The sequence below is a fragment of the Nyctereutes procyonoides genome, unplaced genomic scaffold (assembly GCF_905146905.1).
Source record: "Nyctereutes procyonoides isolate TBG_1078 unplaced genomic scaffold, NYPRO_anot_genome, whole genome shotgun sequence".
NCBI classification, from domain to species: Eukaryota; Metazoa; Chordata; class Mammalia; order Carnivora; family Canidae; genus Nyctereutes; species Nyctereutes procyonoides.
The window spans coordinates 10645795-10667768 of NW_026575141.1; the positions used below are offsets into that span (position 1 = coordinate 10645795).

At 39.6% G+C, this 21974-nt stretch overlaps 1 protein-coding gene across 1 annotated transcript in view; it reads left to right on the forward strand.

Annotated features, from left to right (window-relative positions):
• The window catches only part of GRM3 (glutamate metabotropic receptor 3), a 206841-nt gene extending 192024 nt beyond the window's left edge, over positions 1 to 14817 (forward strand). Inside the window, exons 5-6 of the mRNA XM_055307277.1 lie at positions 249 to 423; positions 14265 to 14817. Of these exons, the coding sequence (XP_055163252.1) occupies positions 249 to 423; positions 14265 to 14338 (249 nt within the window). The 3' untranslated portion in view covers positions 14339 to 14817. The remainder of the gene's footprint in view (positions 1 to 248; positions 424 to 14264) is intronic.
• The last annotated feature ends 7157 nt before the right edge of the window (positions 14818 to 21974 follow it).

The following is a 21974-nucleotide window of genomic DNA, read 5'->3' on the forward strand; positions in this document are numbered from 1 at the left end:
ATTCATGGAAAGTCATGGCAAGCACCTGACACCAAATGTTTGCTTACAACACTTAAGTGCCGTTTCCAGGAACATCCCAAGCTCAGAAGATCTGATGTAATGATTATATTCGTTTGGCTATACTAACAACAGAACTACGGATCATTTGAAGTTTTTTTTAGTTTGGCCTTTTTTGCAGTGTTCTCTTTTAGTAGGGCCACGTGGCTGCATTTACTGCTGGACATTTAACCACACAACTTTTCCTACAGGTGCAGACAACCACCATGTGCATCTCCGTGAGCCTAAGCGGCTTTGTGGTCCTGGGCTGTCTGTTTGCACCCAAGGTGCACATCATCCTGTTTCAACCACAGAAGAATGTGGTCACACACAGACTGCATCTCAACAGGTTCAGTGTCAGTGGGACCGGGACCACCTATTCTCAGTGTAAGTATGGAACTCGGCATGGATGCTTCTGGGAAGAGCACTGTCATAGGGAGCAGGCTCAGAGGGGAAGCAAAGGTAATAGACAGGCAAGGACAATGCATGTCTATCCCCATGGACAGTCTCAATTCAACTGTAGTAAGTAGCACTTCAACCACTGTGTGGCAGGTAGGGTGCTAGGTGCTAGAGATACAGAGGTGAACGCAAGAGTCAAAGCTTCCGTTTTGTACATACGTACAGCCCGGCAGGGAGGACAGGTGTTAAGTTCACAACAGCAGTCAGGAGGTCTTGCCACGTCGCAGAGTCAGAGAACCTACTCCCTAGTCCTGTAGGTTACCTCGAACACCTCACTTGACTACTTGCAGCCTTAGTTTGTTTCCTCATCGGCCTAAAGGGCTGGGACCAGGTTGATGCTCTATGTATAGTACAGTATGTTCTGTGTCACACTGATGATGAAGGTGCTTTGTGAAAACTAAAAAGGGAAGATAATCGAGTAGGATGGGAAATGGTACATCCTAAATCCCCCCTCAGAAGTTCAAAGCACCTCCCTGAACATGAACATGTTAGTCTGAAGAATCCCTACAGCAAGGCAACCTGTTTCTTACAGTTTCTTAAGTTTGATCTCCGTGAACCAGCTACTATCCCATGGAACACTCCTTGAGAAATGCTGGAGTATGTCTTCCGCCTACTTCAGGGACACGATGCTTCTCAGCTGCGAGCCACTTGAGAAGCAGTTGTCAAGTACAAGACAGCAGCGTAACCCCTCCAGTCCGCAGCTGTCTCTCCCACCAGCCCGCAAATGTCTGAAAGGCGACCCTCAGCCAAGCACTCCTTGAATGCTTAGGTACAATGTCCTTAAAGGGGACAACCTCTGAAGCCACTTTCAGCCTCTCTGTGGTATGAAGCAGGAGAAATTCACTGACAAAGGGATGAGGGGGGAAGAGGAGCAAAGCCAGGGGAGGGGGGCAGGGGCGACCGGAGTGACAGAGACAAATGACTACTTCACCATTTTGCCTCAAGTCTAATCAGAAAGGATGCTTCAAAATAGCTCAGCATCATAGAGTGAGCAATCACATTAGTGCCCCAGTTTCTGCAACAAAGTATGAAATGTAACAGGACTGCCCTTCCCCCAGCAAACAAAGGCAAGGCTGAGGGCTGAAAGCAGGCGCCCAAGGATACACTGTATTTACCACTCCTCCCTGGAGATAGGGATGTCACCCTCTTTCCAGCCTCAACTGCCAAGTGTTCCAATGGTGGAGTCCCAGGACATGGCAAATCTTATGAAATAATTTTCCCTGGACTCTGCTTGCTTATTTCTTGAGCAAACAAATCTCTTTATTTCCTGAGCAAACAAATTTCTTTTCTAGAGCCCAACTCTAAGTAGTCCAGACAAGAAAGAACTGGCAATAACAAGTAAGAACAAAAAAGATAAGAACAGCAGACAGGAACTATCACTATTTTTTTTTAATCTGTGGGGCATTGTGCTAAGGATTACACATGTGTGCACATGTGCTGTATCTTATTTAACTCGTACAATTCCCTGACATCAAGAGATGAGTATCCCACAAATTTAAAGGGTCAGAACCAGAATTCAGAGTCAGCGTCTCTGATTTCCAAGGCAGTGCATCAAACTACTGTATGGTGCCACTTCACTCATAATGCAAGCTGGGAACATTCCCAGGCAGTTTTCAGTACAGGGTAGGCTTTACAGGGAGAACAATAGGAAAGTTTCCCTAGGCTGTGCAGCAAGATTTACTTCTCAGCAAAAGTCTTGTCAGGGCTCAGAGTTCCTGGTTGTTATTCAAACAATTTAACCAAGTCCCTAAATCTTTCACAGACATTGATACATGCAAGCCTCAGTAATTTTGAAATGGCAGCATTTTCTAATATATATAATATATATATGGAATATTCCATATATATATATATATATATATATATATATTAGAAATTAATGGAGGAATGATGAGGGCACTTGATCCAACCAAGTGTCCCTTTAGAATTTCAGAAATACCCATTCACACAAAAATGATCTCTTTTGACCACAATAGGAGTGCTTAAGCTTTCACTCAGAATGCTAATCTGCTAGCTATCCGGTTAATACTTCAAAGTCAGCATCTACCCAGCCCAGCCTTTCAGAACTATTTTCTGAAATACTTCTTACTCAATTAAATTTTAGATAAATTTTTTCTTTGAAAATACCTCATTTTAAAAATAGTTTTTCTCATTTATATTACTCAAGTGGTATTAAAATAATAAGGTGAAGTACTCATGTAACACCTCTAGGCATTTCAAAGTGCATAAGTAACAAATACATTAATCCCTTATTTGTAATTCTTTATCTTTTATTCAAAAAAGTTTTACTTGTGGGTTCATTTTATCCCATGAGTACTAGACATTACAATTTCCATTTCACATATGAGAAAATATAGAAGGTAGTTCTTAAAGATACACAATGATTCAAGAATCCACACTGGCTTTCCTGACTTGTTATTAATATTCCACCCATTTTTAATAAATTGGAACTACAGTAATGAAATTCATTTGTTCATTAAAGCTTGAGTACCCTCTATACGACAGAAATTTCTAAGCACCTGTGGACACAGTGATGAAAAGGACAGATGCCCTGGTCCCATGAAATTCAGTGTCTAGACCAGTATTGTCCATACTGTAGGGAGTAACCCATTAATGGGTCATGAAATTTATGTAGTATGCTTGGCCAATATATTTCAGTATGCAATAAGGGTAGGTAGTATTTCATGAAGTTTGCTTCAGAGGTTATGTATATATACAAGCTCCAGGTAAAATGTTTATTACTGTGAATTGTAGTCAAAGAAGTTTGAAAGACACTGGTCTATGGGAGCTACTTTATGTATGAACATGTTATTAACCCACTATGGCAAAAATCTAAGCAATTAGTTTAATTTATCAGTGCCTGTTTCCTCCATTATATACTTAGCTCAATTTACATTCATTTCCCTCCTAAATACCAGGAAGTACACTGTTTTATACATCAAGAAATATCCTTAAGTTGTTCTGAGTTCATTAGGCAAAACATGTTTCACTTAGTTGGTACATAATTTATGTTCCGGTAAGTATTATGCAGGCATTTTATTGTATTTAGTTACTGTTAGCAGTATTGCTGCTGGTTTTCTAATTTACTCCTTCTAGATATAAATATAACAATTCCACGTGCTGATGTGAATAAGTTCGTATAGCAAGAGGGTTACCCCCTCAACACACACATACATCTAGTTAGCTATTCCCGCATAACAAACTTCCCCCAAATTTCATGACTTCAAAAAAATAACCCTTCAAAAAATAAAATTAAAAACACAATAACCCTTCTATCATCTCATGATTTGGTGGATCAGGAATTCAGGCAAGGCTTGTCTGAGCAGTTTATCTGCTCTGTCAGGCCTGGACTGGGTTCTTCTGTGGTTTCAGCTGAGACTGAGCTGATCTGGAGGCCCACAGTGGCTACACTCTTAGACTTGGCAGGTTGGCAGGATGCCTTGCCATGTAGAACTATAGAGAGGATGACAAAGCCTGTCCAGATTCAAGGGATGGGACATAGACCCCCCCACACACACCTCTGAAATAATTTGTGGCCATTTTTATTATGCCACATTCAAATCCTTAATCCAGTACTGTAGCTTTATCAGATATCACAAAGACTGTACACACACAATCCTATGTAATGCCAAGAAGTTACCCAAACTGGAAGGTACAGCCAAATCAATTCCCACTTAATTCTCAGACAAAGTACCAGAAATATCACATCACTTAGGAGCCTAGGGGAGCCACCTGATGGCAGCTAGGGCGGTTGATAGCAGAAAAAGTAATACTTTTTAATCCAATAGTGGATCTAATAGTGGATCTTAAAAGCTGAGCAGTTGTTTCAAAAAGATGGAAAAGCATGACTAAACTTAGCAGCAGGCATGGAAGAAAGGACATAGTTAGGGACATCTTGGAAAACTCACCATTTGCAAAATGTTTATATACTGCTAGGTGTCAAAGAGAAGAATTTTAGTTGTATCTGATTAGCTATACACAATAGGAGTCAAAATAATAAAAATAAAGGAAACTAACTTTTCTCTATTAAATACATCCATAGGCCAACAGCTACCAATATTTGTGTACCAAAAATAAATAAATAAATAATAAATAAATAAATAAATAAATAAATCCAAAAACAAAACAAAACAAAACAAAACAAAAAACCCTCTTTGAAATGGAGTTCCCAGGCCCCACCCACAGATATGCTGAGTCATATGGTCTGGGTCAAAAGCAATCTGGTTTGTAACAGATACTCCAGCTGGTTCAATGGAAATGGACCAAGGAAAATATTTTGAAAACCTCAGCCTAAACCCTGCTGCCTGCTTCATCTGCTATTATCAGTGCAGAGTGAGAAGAGCCTCTGAAAGGACCCTTATAGAGGTAGCAGGCACTGGGAAGAGGTGTTCTGAGTTCCCAACCTCTGCCTCATGATGCTGACAGCCACATCCCCCTGCAGCTACTATTTCTCCAGATCTCTCTGGAACCCTCTAGAGAAGGCATTTCTAGCATAGAAGTACATGTCCACTCAGAAGACATTTACTAAAACTAGGAATACTCCTTCTCATAGCAGTTAACTCAAAGACCCTAAAATCCTAAACACTGCTCCTACACTCACACTCATAAGCAAATGTTCTTTGTATTTGAATGAAAAGGAAAAGGCCATTCTTTATTTTGTTCATCTTTAGAAGCCAAAGGGCTTCCCAGAGCTAATTCCCAAAGACAGGCTATCAAGAACATACACTGCAAGTGTAAGTAGAACTGCATAATCTTGGAAGAGACAAACTGGATGTACACATGAGGTTATGCAGCATAAAACCCTAGGGGACCCATGCAGGTCAGAATGTTGTTGACATTAATATGAGTTTGTATCAGCACAGAGTGGGGGGGAGAGAGGTGAGAAATGGAGTGTGCCCAATAGTCTTCAGAGCCATTATGTATCCAGACTTGGTCCTATGGGGATGTGTGTTTCTCTTGCTCATGGTGATCATTCAGATGTATGTATGTCATTATCATTAAGAACAGTCAAGAGGCTTCTGCTAACTAATGATGCTCAGATTTGGGTCCCGGAGGAGCTGCAGGCATATGGAGATTGATTTCTTCTGCCAAAATCTTATTCAGAAAGTCACTTATCTAGGTGGTAAAGTGCAAACAGCTTCATTAATAGAATTATTCTTTATGACAAAGCATTTTCACATTATAAGGAGCAATAGTATAAAAATATCAAGTGAACAGTCTTTCAGAGTCACACCATAATTTTCCTCAGAACTACAGCAACAGAAAGCAAGCATATGAGGACCAGACCTTGCATTTATCAATGGCCATGCCTTTGAAGATGCCCCAGTTAAAAGGAGGCAAGCCATTGCTCGAGTCTAAATATCACTCTATAAAAGAAAAAAAGGCACATTAATGCTTAAGTTTCTTCTCGACAACACAAGTCCAGAAAATCAGCATAATATGCCTGCACTTTACAGTTGAGGGAGTCCCATAATGACACTATGTACTAGAGCGGCCAGGCGCATTAGCAAGTTATTTGGCAACACAGAGTGAATTGATGGTCTTCCTGCCACAGGCATAAGTATATTATAAACATAAATCCTGGCTGGCCAATCCACGAGGAGCCTTAGAGTATTCAGCAAGCTAAGCCATCTGCTGCTTCCAAGCAGAATACATATACATAGTGCATCCACTTCGGATAGATGTCAATCCATTTTCCCTTTGGAAAGTCACAGGATGCCTGATGACCTCATTCCACCCTCTTTCACCCCTTCCTCCTTGAGGGTGGGAGAAGAGAGAGGCCCTCGTCCTCACAGGTAACCGTACAGGTACCAGGGAGCTCCAACACCAGTCCAACACCTCCTTCCTTCTATGTAACATTTCCTTTTTATTTGCCCCACAACTGCCTTTCTGCAACCCTTAAATCATTTTCTCTTTACCTCTAATATTTCACTCGGTTTTCCCCAAATATAGCCTGTGTTCTTTAATAGTAGTGACCAAAGGGACTCGAGGTGGAATGGATGCTAAGGATCATTTATTCTAATAAGTATATTTCTAGATGGGAAAACCAGAGCCTTCTCTGTTAGACACTTTGAGGAATTTGATAAGTAAAGTCACAGATAAAACTCTCAAAAGCGGCTATATAGTTCTCCTGGCCTCTCTGGGTTTTCTGCCTCTACTCAGTTACAAAATGCATCTCAGAGATTATTCTGACAGTGAGAATTTTAGCATCTGCAAATTCAGTGACTGCTTTTTTAAATTAGATGCCTTCTCTTCAGGGCCGTACATGACAGCAACTTGTTCTGCCAGCATGAGTACAAACTTGTATTCTTCTCAAAAGCCCATTCCGGGGAGTTCAGTGGCATAAATCATGTCCATCTGAGACCCCAGCAACCCTACACCTGGGCTGCACACAGAGAAGGGGTGGTATTCCAGAAGGACTACCCATTAAGCTGCTCAGAAAATGAGGTTTCGTGAAGACAAAACAATATTGCTAATGGTGACTGGCTGAATGTTTGTGTCAACGATATAATTTCTCCCGTTTAAATAGTTGTTTAAAAGTAAGCATTGCTTTCTTTGTTTTTTAAAGCATAATTTTCTTAAAGTTTCTCTCTGTCCTATATCATTGAATAAAATGTGAACTCGGTACCTCAAAGACAAATCTTCAACCAGAGAGTTTAAGATTATATGAGAGATGCCAAAGGTCATATGATTTCCATATAACTCCAAATTTATTAATGCTTTGAGGAACATGGTACAATGCTCACAACCATGTAGATATGTTAACTAAAGGAAATATGTATATAATCAAATACTGCCCATGCACTGACTTCAGATGATCAATTTCTTAAGGCAAGGAAAGAGTCTAACATCAATTTATTCTATACTATTGCTCCTTCCAAGTTCCTTTTCTTTTTGTTTAAGTGAAATTCACTGGAGGACATCCATTAATGGAGGTATCTGTGTCCCTAGACACAGGAAAATGCCTACTCACATGGAAATTATTTTTTAATGTCTTCCCTACCTGGAGTAATGTCAGAAGCTTTGGGAGAGGCATCCCATGGTAGGTAATTGTGATCAATTTGAAGGAAAATTTACTCGTTCATTCAAGAAGCTTTTGGCTGGGGCTCAGTTCTAGGCACTGGGGAGGTAGTAATGAATAAAACAGCCAAACCAAGAATACATAATAAATCAGGTGTTAATAAGTGATGTAGAGAAAATAATATGAGGTAAGGACAAATATGGCATCCTGGGCACACGGGGTTCCTGTTTTTTATACAGTGGCCAAGGAAAGCCTCTCTGATAAGATGCCATTTGACCAGAAGCATGAAGGACAAAGAACAAGGGAGCCCTGTCTGTATCTGGGAAAAAGACATTCCAGAAAAAGGGAAGAGCAAGAGTCCATAGCTGGAAGGACAGCAGAAAGGCTGAGAAGGAAATGCTTAAGGATGAAAGTAAGAGGAGATGAGGACAGAGAGGGAACAGAATATGTAGGGCCTTGGAAATTCCTGTCAGGACTTTTACTTTTTTACTGAAAGAACTGGGGAAAACGCTCAAAGTGTGTGGAATGACCTGACTTTAAAAGCATCGCCTTCACTTTGGCTGTGTGGGCAGGATAGAAGATAGGGAGCAGGCAAAGACATAATTTGGGAAGCTATAGCTTAGTCCAGATATCAGTAGTTTACATTGGGGTGGTAGCGATGGAAGCTGGTAAAGTGTTCAGATGATGTATGGAATTTGAAAGTCAAGTGGACAAGATTGGCCACACTAGAAAAGAGGACTAATGCATGACGTTATTTTATTAGAGTTTAATACCTGTGGCCTGACTGATCCCCAGACATAGTAGTACATACAGCTCTCAATAGCTGTTTGAGCCTCAGGGTGAATGAGCTTCTGACTCTTGCATGAAAACACATTTGGATAAAAAAGAGGACAAACCAGAGACGTTGGTCAAGTAAGAAGAAGCAAAAAGAATGCAAAATAGAATAGTACAAAAATTAAGTCCTTCTGTTTTCAAATTATTTATTGCATACCCACTTTCATACATCTTGAGGGTAGAGAGAATACAGAACATGACTGGAAAGAAAGCATGACAGGGGCACCTGGCTGGCTCAGTCGGTTAGAGCATGTGACCCTTGATCTTAGGGTCATGAGTTCGAGCCCCCTGTTGGGTGTGGAGCCTACCAAATAAATAATTTTTTTTTTTTAAAGAAAAGAAAGCATGATAGCGTATCGTGGCAACAATGGGCTGGGGTGTTTAGTCGAAGAAGTGGAATTTCTGTTGATGAGGTACTTAAGTTGTATTCTGGGTTATAAAAAAAAGTACATGCCATATTTTCTCTTTCCATGAATCTTGACTCACAAGAAATCTCTGAATGAAGGAGGCTTTGCATTCATAAGCTCTAACTCTCCATCTGGAAATTAAATCTTGGGTCTGTAGATTTTTATCCCACATCATAATGAATACGATTTCCTCTTAAATCTACTGCTAACAATTTAAAACCATTTCCCTGAGAACCTAGCCTCATTTCATAATAACTGATCCTGTCTTCCACTGTGAAATCTGACACAGCAAGGCTACCAAATGGTGGCTAGTAATGTCATTATCTGCCTGGGCAACTTGTATTAGTCAGCAGATGAACATCTGGAGTGGGACCTAGGAGCCCCAGTGCAAATAAAATTAAGGTGATGAGTAAAAAAACAGGTTCAGTAACAAAGCAGGAGGACAAAGTACCAAACAGCTGGTAGAAACTGAATTCCACGACCATAGCATTAACATTTCTAAACTAGGGATCCCTGGGTGGCGCAGCGGTTTAGCGCCTGCCTTTGGCCCAGGGCGCGATCCTGGAGACCCGGGATCGAATCCCATGTCGGGCTCCTGGTGCATGGAGCCTGCTTCTCCCTCTGCCTATGTCTCTGCCTCTCTCTCTCTCTCTCTCTATCATAAATAAATAAAAATTAAAAAAAAAACATTTCTAAACTAGCAGACATGCCAGGAAAAATTATTTGGGGTTACCAGGGGCAAGGAAACATAACAGATGGGAACAAAGTGGAATATCTGTTCTGTTTAAATGTTTGTTTTACTTTTTTCCCCAAGTCTGCTATATTATACAGTTATAGTAACACACTGGTTCTCAGCAACCAAGTCTCAGCCACTAAATTGACTAGCGGACATGGCATCTGTTAAGAATCTATTAAATAAGTATGTTTAGCATTGATTGAGGGCCCTGGTACCTGAAAAAATGGGGTCATTTTCTCCAATGCCTGGCAAGCCTGTGCATTACGGGTGGAAGAGGAATGGATTGCATAGCATGAGACAAAGCTGCCATGTGGCTGCATTGATTTCTAATGCCTCACTAGCCTGTGACGTAAAATCTGCCTTTTGGTGGGTGTGAATTGCCCTTCTGTGATCAGTGGTGGAACTTATTAGGTCTTTTTCCACTATCTTCAGTCTTCACTTGGAATTGCACCACCTTACTAGCAGCTGCTGCTCACCCCCTCACCCCCACCCCACCTCCTGGCAAAGCCAAAAATAAGCCTGCATGCCTCTTATTTCTGACAGAAAGTATGATTATAGAAATCTGCTTAACTGCACTTAAGAAAATGGGCTAAACTTATACCATTAAAAACCTCATGAGAATTTCATTAGAATAATAGCTAAAGCTCATCACAAACACACACATGAAAATGATAGTACTTTGCTCTTCCACAGATTTTCCTACCTTGGGGAATAACAGATGGGCTAAGACGGAGGCATATGTAAAATATTTATGAAAGGCAAAGTAATTGAGATAGTAAACTCATAAAACAGTAATTTCCTCTACTATATTCAGCAGCACGTACAAAAATGAGGATATTTTTTACATAATAAAATAAAATGCACCGACAAGAGCTACAGATGAAACAGTAAAAGAGAAGCAGGAAAAATACAAGTAACGTTCCCCTTCAATACACTTAAAAGTAGTTAGAGTAGAAATAACTACAGCAAGAGTCTTGGTGGAAGAGGTTTTGCTGTTATTACTCCTGGTAAGAAAATCTTGAATTTGTATTATCTTCCTCTCAAAGAATTCAGATCTGCTGAGGTAGGGCATTCCCTTCCATGCCCTTATGAAGCAGGTATGTGAATCATAGTTATTCTGCAAATTACCATAATGGTATCTATGGGCGAGGGGCGGGGGTACATAGGAATATTATTCGAAACTATTAACTTAGGATTTTCCATGCAGCCAACTAGTCAATATATATATATATATATATATATATATATATATATATATTAGAAATTAGCATGCAATGAGCAAGAAAATCTTCAGATCACACTTAGGAACAGCATTATATCAAGTTCCAAAAGAGTATGGGGAATATCACAGCAGGTTTCTGATAAAATCTTTAAAAGTGCCAGCAGATGGCTGAGTAATATTCCATTGTGTATATCTACACATCTTTTTTATCCATTCATCTGTCAAAGAGACAAATACCCACCATTTGCTTTGACATGGATGGAACTAGAGGGTATTATGCTGAGTGAAATAAGTCAGTTGGAAAAGGACAATCATCATATGGTTTCACCCATACATGGAATATAAGAAATAGTGAAAGGGATTATACAGGAAAGGATGGGAACTGAGTGGGAAAAATTAGAGAGGGAGACAAACCACGAGAGACTCCTAACTCTGGGAAACAAATAAAGGGTTGTGGAAGTGGAGGTGGGTGGGGAGATGAGGTAACTGGGTGACAGGCGATGAGGAGGGCACTTGGTGGGATCAGCAGTGGGTTTTACACTATATGTTGGTAAATAGAATTTAAATTTAAAAAATGTAAAAAAAAAAAAGTGCCAGCAGAAAGTGTAGTAGACTGATCCGAGATAGACACAAAAGGGCATAAGCATACCAGTCCCTGGTTCTCCTAGACTTACCCCCATGACCTATCATTCCTCTTCCAGCTCTGAAAATGAAAAATCTGCACAGAAATAATAAAACTTGATCCTGGAAAAGATGAAGAGATTAGTAAGAATATCAAAGGCACCATGCCTGCCATGGGATGTTTACAGTCCAAGCCAGTTCTCTCTATAGGGGTACTTAATGCTCATTGTCACAATGTGGCCTGAGAAGCAAAAAGGCCTACCTGTCCCAAAACAAGGCTGCCCATATGTTTCATATTTCCAGGTCATTTCTTCAGGTTAAAAGATTATTTCCTTCTTGAAATTTCCATTTGTTCTCCTGTTCTGTGAAATGCAACCATTTGTAGAGTCATTCAGAAAATATTTATAGAGAATCTATTCCATGACCAAGAATTAGGATAAAATAATGAAAAAGAGCCCCTGCATATTTTCTAGTCAAGAGTATTATAAGGCATAAGACGCTAACAAAGAGATAATAAATAATAGGCAAGAAAAAGTTTTGAAATTAGGTAATGCAACAGAAAATAACTGGTTGGCTATTTAAGTGAGGTGGCCTGATGATAGCCTTTTTCAGGAGGTGGTATTTCAGATGTAGATGACAAGAAGAAGCTAGCAATGTGATCAAGAGAGAGAAGAACACTCCTGGCACAGGCAATGACTACGGCCAAGGCCCGCCATTGCTGTGATGTGCTGTGTTTGAGGACAAGCGTGAAAAAAGGTGGGGAAAAGAAACCACAGAATGAAATGAATGCAGATAGGCATGGTTTGAATCACCTGGGGATGTATGATCTGGAGGAAGGAGATTACAAAAGGAGGCCATTCCAGGAGCACATGGAGGTGACTGACATTTAAATGTACTGTCACTGCTGCATGGAGAATGTGTGGCAGGGAGCAAGCATGGAAATAGAGACATTAGCAGTACAACGATCCTGGTAGCCAATAGCCAGATAATGGTGGCTTGGCCCAAGGTGGTGGATGCAGAGATGGGTAGGTGGATGTGGATATTGAGTTGATTGGGACACCTGACTGGATTGACAGGACAGTAGAGACAAAAAAGGAAACGATGCATGACTGTTAAGACTTCTGGCTTGGGTCACTGGCTTGATCGTGAAACCATTCATTGAAGAAAAGAAGTCTAGATGGGGACAGGTTAGGGGAACAAGAGTTACTCTTTGGCCACTGGATTTTAAGATGTCTATTAAACGTCCACCTGGGGGTGTCAAGTTACTATTTGGAAACAATATACAGGAAGAGCACATACTGAAGAGCCTGGCATGCTCCTACATTTCCACTGAACTGTAGTTGAACTTCACCTCACCTTGTTCTTTCTCTTTCCCTACTTAGTTTTTATGAACCTACAGTTACATAAAGTATGAAAAAACTTGACAAAGAATAAGGTAACACCCTCACATTTGAAATTATTATCACTATCCTTTTCCATCCAGTATTTATCTGGCCCACGCTGTGTTCAAATGTCTTCACTGTAGAAATGTAGATTATGCCATGTTTTCTCCCAAAGCTGTACCTTTTAGTGGGATCATATTATAAAGAAAATTGAACCTGATCCTAAAAATGATCAAAGGAAAAATATCTCCAAGAGGTAGCATGTCACAGGACTCTGCTGTAACCTCAGACAATCACACAGACTTGTCTTCATGGCTTTTCTTACCTACCTATCCAAGTAATCAATGCAAAATTGAAAAGTTCTAGTGGTGAACTGAACTGGTGAGCCTGCTGAAAGGTTTCAGGTTATATGGTGACTGAGCACATAATCTCAAAGTTAATAATGAGTTTCTCCTTCATGTTTAAAGAAAATCCTTATGAAAAATGCCATCTTACTGGGCAAGAATATTTCCACTATCGGGCATGAACACTTTAGCAGGAAATTAGCTTATATGATTATTAACCAAGAGATATGCACTTAAAGAATGGGACAGCTGACTGGTCAGTTTGACCTGGGCTGTGGTCAGTAGCCAAGAGGATCAGTTCCTTTCAGGCAAAGCATATAATCATGGGCAGGCCAAGGGATGCAACAAAGACAGCTCAAAAGGAAATAAATGTAAGGCCATCTCTGATTCTCTGGGCTACAGAGTTGCACATCCCATGGAGAATGGGGGCTCCTTTTTTTTTTTTGTCCTCCTTCAGTAAAAAGACAAAGCTGTATGTAGATCTCTCATAAAAACAAGTCCTTTAAAGTAATAAGGGATATGAATTGCATCTAGGAAAACTAAATGCCATAAAAAGGATGAAAATACATACCCATCTAACACCCTGACAATAGTTACCACTATTGTCATTAACAAGAGCACTTCCCTTTGGAATGTCCTCCCAAGAACTGTTAAGAAACTGAGTTCTCAGCACCCCAGTCTTTCCTAGAATATTCACAGAGGTTATCCACTTGAACAATGAAAATGCACCAAACCATTCTGTGAGGCAGTGGAGTTCACAGATGACTCGTGAGACTACGTAAGAAGCATCCCTGCCCAGAGAGAATGAAAGTAATTGAGGTACTAAAAACCATAATTAATTTAACAATCTTTAAGAAAATTGCAGTGAGCTTTCAATTTTGTATTCTATTTTAACCAGTTTATAGCTCACTAAAGCTAATTTTAAATCCACAAGTGACTCCTTTCAACAACGATTACGCTTATAAACTCTCTCTCCAAGAGGTATGTCATTAGTGGAGGTACACACCAGGATACAAACTAATTTTGAGCAGAACATATTTAGAAAGTTGACCTACTACAGCATTCAGCCACTTAGCTTTTTCCAAAACTAAATGAAAACGGATTTTGAACTTAATTTTAATTAGCATCTAGGATTATCCTCTCCATTACCTATGTGGCTCACTTGACTAACAGTGAATTTTCTGACCTGCTTTGTTTTCCAGCTTCTGCAAGCACCTATGTCCCCACGGTGTGCAATGGGCGGGAAGTTCTCGACTCCACCACCTCATCTCTGTGATTGTGAATTACAGTTCAGTTCTCGTGTTTTTAGACTGTTAGACAAAAGTGCTCGCGTGCAGCTCCAGAATATGGAAACAGAGCAAAAGAACCCTAGGACCTTTTTTTAGAAACAGTACGATAAATTATTTTTGAGGACTGTACAGTATATAGTGATGTGCTAGAACTTTTTAGGCTGATTTTAGTGCCCCGTTATTAACGATTCCCCGGAACATGGAAATAACCACTGTTTACAGAGCTGAGCATTGGTGACAGGGTCTGACAGGGTCAGTCTAAAATAAAATTTGGTGGCAATATTAGGTAACTTTTTTTCCTATGAAGTCTTTTGTAGGTCCTTGTTGTAACTAATTTAGGATGAGTTTCTATGTTGTATATTAAAGTTACATTATGTGTAACAGATTGTTTTTTCTCAGCACAAAATAAAAAGCATCTGTATTAATGTAAAAATATTGAGAATAAAACCTTCAAGGTTTTCCAGCATGGTGGATAATGGCTTATTCTTTTTTAATCACTCCAAGAAATCTGAATATGTTGACTTAAGATTATTTCTACTTTTAACGTTGGAAGTAACTGTCTAACTGTGCTTCTCTGTACACCTACATACACTCTGAACACAAGTTGCTACCCTGCTAGAGAGTTCTGGACTTCGCAGATCACAAAGAACAGAAGTTGACTGATGATACTTTTATCAGGCTGTGTCAGTGGCCACATGACAATACACACATGGATGTCTTTAAGGCGCATCTGTACAACAGCACAGAATTTGGCCAAATAAGCCTCTGATGCAGTAAGGAGAGGGTTCTACATTCTGATCAGACACTGTGGCCTGCTGGGAAAGGCTGGATAGCTCTCATTTCAAAAGCATAAAGACAGGAAACTCTTCTAATATAACTATTCTAAACTAACCAGTAAGTTCCTAGGAAGGAGGCAGGGAAATCATGCTGTCAATCCATTAGAAAATAACTCTCACACTGATAGCTAAATGGAGCAATAAAATGCAGGATGTGTTATGTTCCGGTGCATTTCCAAAGTCCCAGTAACAATACTCAGACATGCAGACTTGTCACTAAACTTGAATATTTTACTAAGCTAAATACAGGAGTGAGCAGGGAAAGCATGGATAAAGTAAAACTAGCTTATTCATAATCACACTTTCCTATCTTCCACTGTAAACCCTTCCAGTCACAAATCATTTCTCAATGTAGGAAAATTTACTAAGAACACATCTTCCTTGCCAGGTCCTATGCTAGGTACCATGTATAGAGAACATATTTATTTCCTGTGGCTGATTTGCCAACTTACCATAAATGGGATCACTTAAAGCAATAGGAAGTTATTCTCTTACAGTTCTGGAGACCAGAAGTCCAAAATCAAAGTGTTGGCAGTATGGTATTCCACCACAAGTTCTAGAGGAGAATCCATCCCATGCCTCTTGTATCTTCTGGCCCCATCACTCCAGTCTCTGGCTCCATCTTCACGTCACCCTCTGTGTGTCTGTCCTTCCTTCTTATAATAATACTTGTCATTGGACTTAAGCCCACCTGGATATTCCAGGATAATCTTATCTCAAAAGCCGTAAATTAATCACATCTGCAAAGGCTCTTTTTCCAAGAAAAGTACATTCCCAGGCTCCAGGGGTTGGAATGTAGACATATCCTTTGGGGGGCCACTCTTCAGGCCATGAGAGAGAGATGGTGCAACATAGTGCTTGCCTTTAAGGAGCATAAAGGCAGGAATGATTCACATGGAAAAAGTGACTGAGGAAAACGGTTAAGTGGAGGGAGGAGGAGACTTGAGGATGGAAGGGCCCATGAGCTCAGTAACCAGGGCCTGGTTCATCAGAATGTATTGATGCTATTTTTAAAATGTCTAGAAACTGTGAGCAGGTACACACAGCCAACAGGAATAGGCTTGAAGGACATCAAGTGAGGAGTCAGATGTTTGAAATGCTCTGCTTCCTTCTGAATGGATTTGAATCAGCAACCTAACCTAATCCAACCAGAAGTCACCAGATGCTCAAAAACAACATTGCAAACCAGCCCCTGAACTCATACTCAAAGAAGAACGTGGATATGGGGGAGTGGGTGGGGAGAAATGCATCCTGCTGTGGTGGACACTGGCAGGAGTGCTAGGTAAGTGCTCCCCAAACAGGCTTCTGCTCAAGATAAAGGCTGAGGCTAGGCTGATGGGAGGGAGAATAAATGCAATTCATTGATGGGATGTGACAGTTGGAGGAAGGCTGTATCAGATGGGTGGTTCAGAGACAACAGCTGATGCGTAAAACAAACATATCGTGAATCTTTTTAAACAAGGCAATGAGGCTGTGGGTGAATCTTGAGAACACTATATTTGAGAGCTGGGTTTTGATCTATGGGCCACTGTATTTTTCGCACTCCGCCCACACACTGGAAACTCAATAACTGACAATTCTTGTCATTTTCTCCTTCCTTGTCAGAAGCTTTGGTTCCTATTTGAAATTGCATCACCTAACATGTGATCCCTGGAAATGATTTTTTTGAAAAACAGAGTAATGTATGGAAAACAACAATTATAAAATCATTTTTACATAAGCCACTTTGAACAAATAGATTTGGATTTTTTTTAAATTCTGGTAAGAACATTTCATTCTTCCAAAATATAAAACTGGTTGAGTGGATCCATCTTTGCAAAAACTTCCCGAATTTTAGGAACTTAGGCAGAATGATCTATCCTACTTTTTAACATATCAGAGCCTAACACTGTGGGGGATGATTGTTAGTATTCTGAGTGTTTACAGTTTCTGAAATGCTCTGGATCCTCTCTCATTTAAATATTAATATTCTCTTACCTGCTCAGATTCATCATGGCAATATAAAAAAAGTTCCATTTTCAAGCTGTGGGGCAACCTGGTTTGCAGACCACACAGAGTACAGATTCAGAGATGCTGAGAAAGGAGGTAATTCAGACTGTACCTGTACATCCTCACCTCCACCTTCCCTGGGCTAGCCCCTGCTTTCCTCACTTATCCACTATAATAGCTTTGGGCCCCAGAGCTCTTCAGCAAAAGACTGTAAGTGTGAATGAAGACGCCAAGAAAAGTGAGGTGCCAGGAAGACGGAACACCAGTATGGGTTATAACCACCATAGCTCTAATAACAAAGGCCCAAACCCACAAATAAGGCAATTCTCACTCCTGCTCTGTGACAAAAAGTTTAGGTTTATGCAATTCCCATTGGCTTTAACTCTTTTATTTAGATCAATCAATGGTCATCTGAAAGCAGCCATCTAAGATAAAGGAAATATTGCCCTGCTCTAAACCAAATCTATCAATACCCACAAACTATTTTAGACAGAGCTCTTCTTCTAAGACTCATTAATAAGATGAAATTTTCAGCAAATTAAAAGCCTTACTATGATATTTTATTCAAGCAAATTAGAGGTCTGGGATGCCTGGGTGACTCAGCGTTTGAGGATCTGCCTTCAGCTCAGGTCATGATCCCGAAGTGTGGGGATCGAGTCCCATATCAGGCTCCCTGCATGGAGCCTGCTTCTCCCTCTGCCTATGTCTCTGCCTCTGTGTGTGTCTGTCTCTCATGAATAAATAAAATCTTTTAAAAAAAAGGAATTAGAGGTCCATTTCTCAAGCCACCAAACATTAAAGGAATCCTGTCTTTTGTAGCTCATTGGGTCTTAAAATAGGATTTGGTAAACATGCGTGGATGGAGGTGTGTGCTGCCTGGATGCATGTGAATTGTTCAGGTGACCCTCTCCAGGGCTGGGACTCAGGAATCTATGCTGAAACTATTCTTATACATCAACAGCCCCCACTTGGGGATACTATGGTATTTAAATGCATCTGTATATAAGATAGAATATTATTTCCAAATCCAGTTACCTTAGCAATAAGTGTCACATAAATCCCAAAGAGAAAAGACATTTAAACCAATGTTGCTGGTTGAATTTGAATCTATTCACATCCTTTAGTTTTGTCATTTGCTAATCAATATACAGAATTGATTCTCAAAACTACAAGAGGAATGCAGAAGAGTATCTGGCTTTGTCTTTGTGTAGGTGATTATTTTTTTATTTTATTTTTTAATTTTTTATTTATTTATGATAGTCACACACAGAGAGAGAGAGAGGCAGAGACATAGGCAGAGGGAGAAGCAGGCTCCATGCACCGGGAGCCGGATGTGGGATTCGATCCCGGGTCTCCAGGATTGCGCCCTGGGCCAAAGGCAGGCGCTAAACCGCTGCGCCACCCAGGGATCCCTGTGTAGGTGATTAAATCATCAAAGGAGCGTGATGGCTTATTTTCTTCCTGAATATCTCTAGAGGCCTGAGAAACTTTTGAGGTGGTAAGCAGATCTGTATGCAGAGTTCTGCTTGTGGGTGGCAGAGATTTAAACCAGTAGTGAGCAAACCATAGCTCACAGGCCAAATCTGAGTCCAGCACCTGTTTTTGTAAAGCCTGTTAGCAAAGAATGTTTCTACATTTTTAAATAATTGAGAGAAGAATTAAAGAAGAATATGTCATAACAAGTAAAATTTAAATGACACTCAAATTTCCGTGTACACAAAGTTTTATTGGATGCAGCCACGTCCATTTGTTTACATATTATCTGTGGCTGCTTTCATGCTACGATTTGCACAGAGACCACCTGTCCTGCAAGGCTGAAATATTTACTATCTGATCCTTTACAGCAAAAGTTTGCTGGTCTCTGATCTAGACAACTGCAATAGTAATATCAACTGTACTGCTAATATCAGTATCCACTATAATAGTGTTACCAATTTTTAATTATTCATCCTCCTCTTCAAGTTTTACTTCTTCACTTATGAGTCTAAAATGAACTGATCTTGAAAATGTTTAACTAAAGGAAATAAAATCCAGCAAGAGTTCATCTCTGGCCAGTTAATGTGAAGGTGAAATCCATTTTAGCATCCAATAAATGCATCAGGTGTTGGATGTGTTCAGTTTTAAGTTGACTCCCCTTGGGACCTTTTCTTTAGGGCAACCTTAATTTAGGACTTGGTCCTGTAAATCTGAGATAACATCTATGGTTATGATAAAAGAGGTGTGAGGATATTTTAATTTCTCTGAAGAGGAAGACCTACTCTACACAACTTCTGTGTAAAAAAGATGAATGTGAGGAATACACTGACTGAAAACTTGCCAGTGAAGTCATCTTCCCATCTCAACTTCCAGGAAATTTACTTCCATGAGCAAAAGAGAAATGATCTGCACATCAGCCTTCCATTAAGAATGACCATGAGCCACAGGAAGTAGTTCTATTGACAGATGTCAAATGACAGTTGACCCAGTTGGTCTTGAAGAATCACAGTGAATCATGACCCACCACCTGGGAACCTGGAGACTCCTGTTCGTAAATGACTGGACCCAAGCACTTCTTCCACATAATCATCTTTTCTCCTTGGGAATAAAATAATCACAAAAGTCTACACAAAAATACTATGAAACAATTTTAATCCTGGAAAGGACTTGATTTACTAGTAACCAAAAAGGGGAAAAGTCAACAAGAATAAAATTCAGTCTTTTAAATCAAGTGGACACATATCAAATTCCTCAACATTGTTAAATGGCATGATGTAATTTATCCATCGAAGACATGGTCTCATCCAGTGGAAAACCAATTTAAATGCGTTTTGACAGAGTGCTAAGAGATATTATAGGTGACAGTGGACTTAATGAAGTATTTAAGGCTTTAAAACCTGTGCCTTTTAGAAAAATAATCTAGAACTTCTTCTACCATTTATGAGGGGCGAGAAACAACAAATACCTATTAAAAGTCGCAGAAACATGATTAATTTGTTTATGCCTTTTAACATTCCACTGAGCTCTACAAAGGCAAAACATAAAATAACAGTGAATTTTATAGTCAAGATTGGTCTGCATATTTTCATGATATTCTTTCTGTCATACTTCTTCAGTGCTTGGAATAAAATGACAAATCACTGGGATCCAAAGGGGAAAAGGCAGCTCCTTTCCAAAGATGGGACTAAGCTGACAAAAAATCTATTTTATATCTAAAATTAGAAATAAAGTAAATTCTTCAATACCAACTGCATTTTCAGAGAGTTCATTAAAATTTAAGGCATTTTTGACATGTCAGAGATTTAGTCCAGTGACAGGAGAAGAAAGAAACTACCTGGGAGCAAATCCCAATTATCTCTATGGCTTGGTACATACATGTGAAGCATAGCCAAAGATGAAGAAAAGTGGCAGGTGACTATGTGGAGCCTCCTGACTCTGGCCAGCATGTACACCTTGGCCAGGATTCCTCTGAAAAGGTGCATCTCAAATGTATTGTCTTTCTGCTTAAATTTTGATCAAGGTGGGAAAAGGCTCATCAGCACAGTTGCCAGGATAAATGTAAGCAATGCCAAAATAATTTCTTGTAAGAATTTCTTATTAACAAACAAGATTTAGGAAATTAAATGTGAAAAGGGTTTACGCTGACAGCCCCCCCTCTGCATTTCACAGCTAACAATAAAATAATGGCAATCTCATCTATACTCATGAATCCCACAGCAAAGATGTACACAAAACAGACATTCATTTAACAATAACAGGATGGTTCAGTGTTTTACCCACCAGAAGAATAACTGCAATTAATTATTTTTTTTCCCATTTTCCACAAAAATAAAGACATTACCTGCCGCATCAAAAGTTGCAAGTCATACTTAATTGAAAGAGTTGGGGCAAAACTTTCAATAAACCTTGCTCCTATGGCCTGCCTCTTAAGCAATCACCAGTCTTTTTTTAAAAATCTAGATTAAGATCTACATAGATTACTGTTTATTGAAAACAAACCAGAGCACCTTAGATCATCAATGGTCAGTAAACTCCCCTCATTCCCAGTACTGGAACAATAAAGGTTTACACAAAATTAGTCAGATCCGACTTCATTCAATCTTCCTTCAACAAATAATATTCAAGTCGTGCTAATACTAGTAACCCATCCATCAGAGGAAATATCACAATTACCTAGATCACTTTTGAATAAGAACAACACTTACTTCCTAACTACGTATGATACAACCACATTCTTATTCTGAATACATAATTGTATGCAATTTCCCAAAATTGAATTCCTGCCTTATTTACTCAAAAAGAAAACTTGTATGGAAGTCATAAGCCTCAATGTTTTAGCAGAAAAATAACCATATAACTTTGATGCTTGATATAGGGCCAATGTCCCACTGCCGTTTTCTGCGAACCATGAAATTATCCCAATACCTTTGCACAGTTATGTGTACTTACAAGCCATTCCACTTTCTTCTTCATGATTTTGCATGTGATTTGATAAACAAGCTTTCTCACTCATTTATAATTAGACTGCAAGCATTACAAAATTGGTCTTGAGTCATTTGATATCTATAACACCATAGTCAGCTTGTTTAATGGAAAATCAGGTTTCTCTGCCTTTTTTGAAAAATGTATCCCTTTAACTCTTTCAGTCAAGCCCTTCTTACTAGTTTCAACAGGATGCAATTTCAAAGGCGAATGTAAGTTTAGAAAACCCAAGCGCATGTTTACATATTTATTCTTCCTAAAAAGTTACTGTTTACTAAGGCTGCTGAAATCAAGAAAGACCCTATGGAAAAATGAAAAATTTATTGTCTTTTTTTGTTCA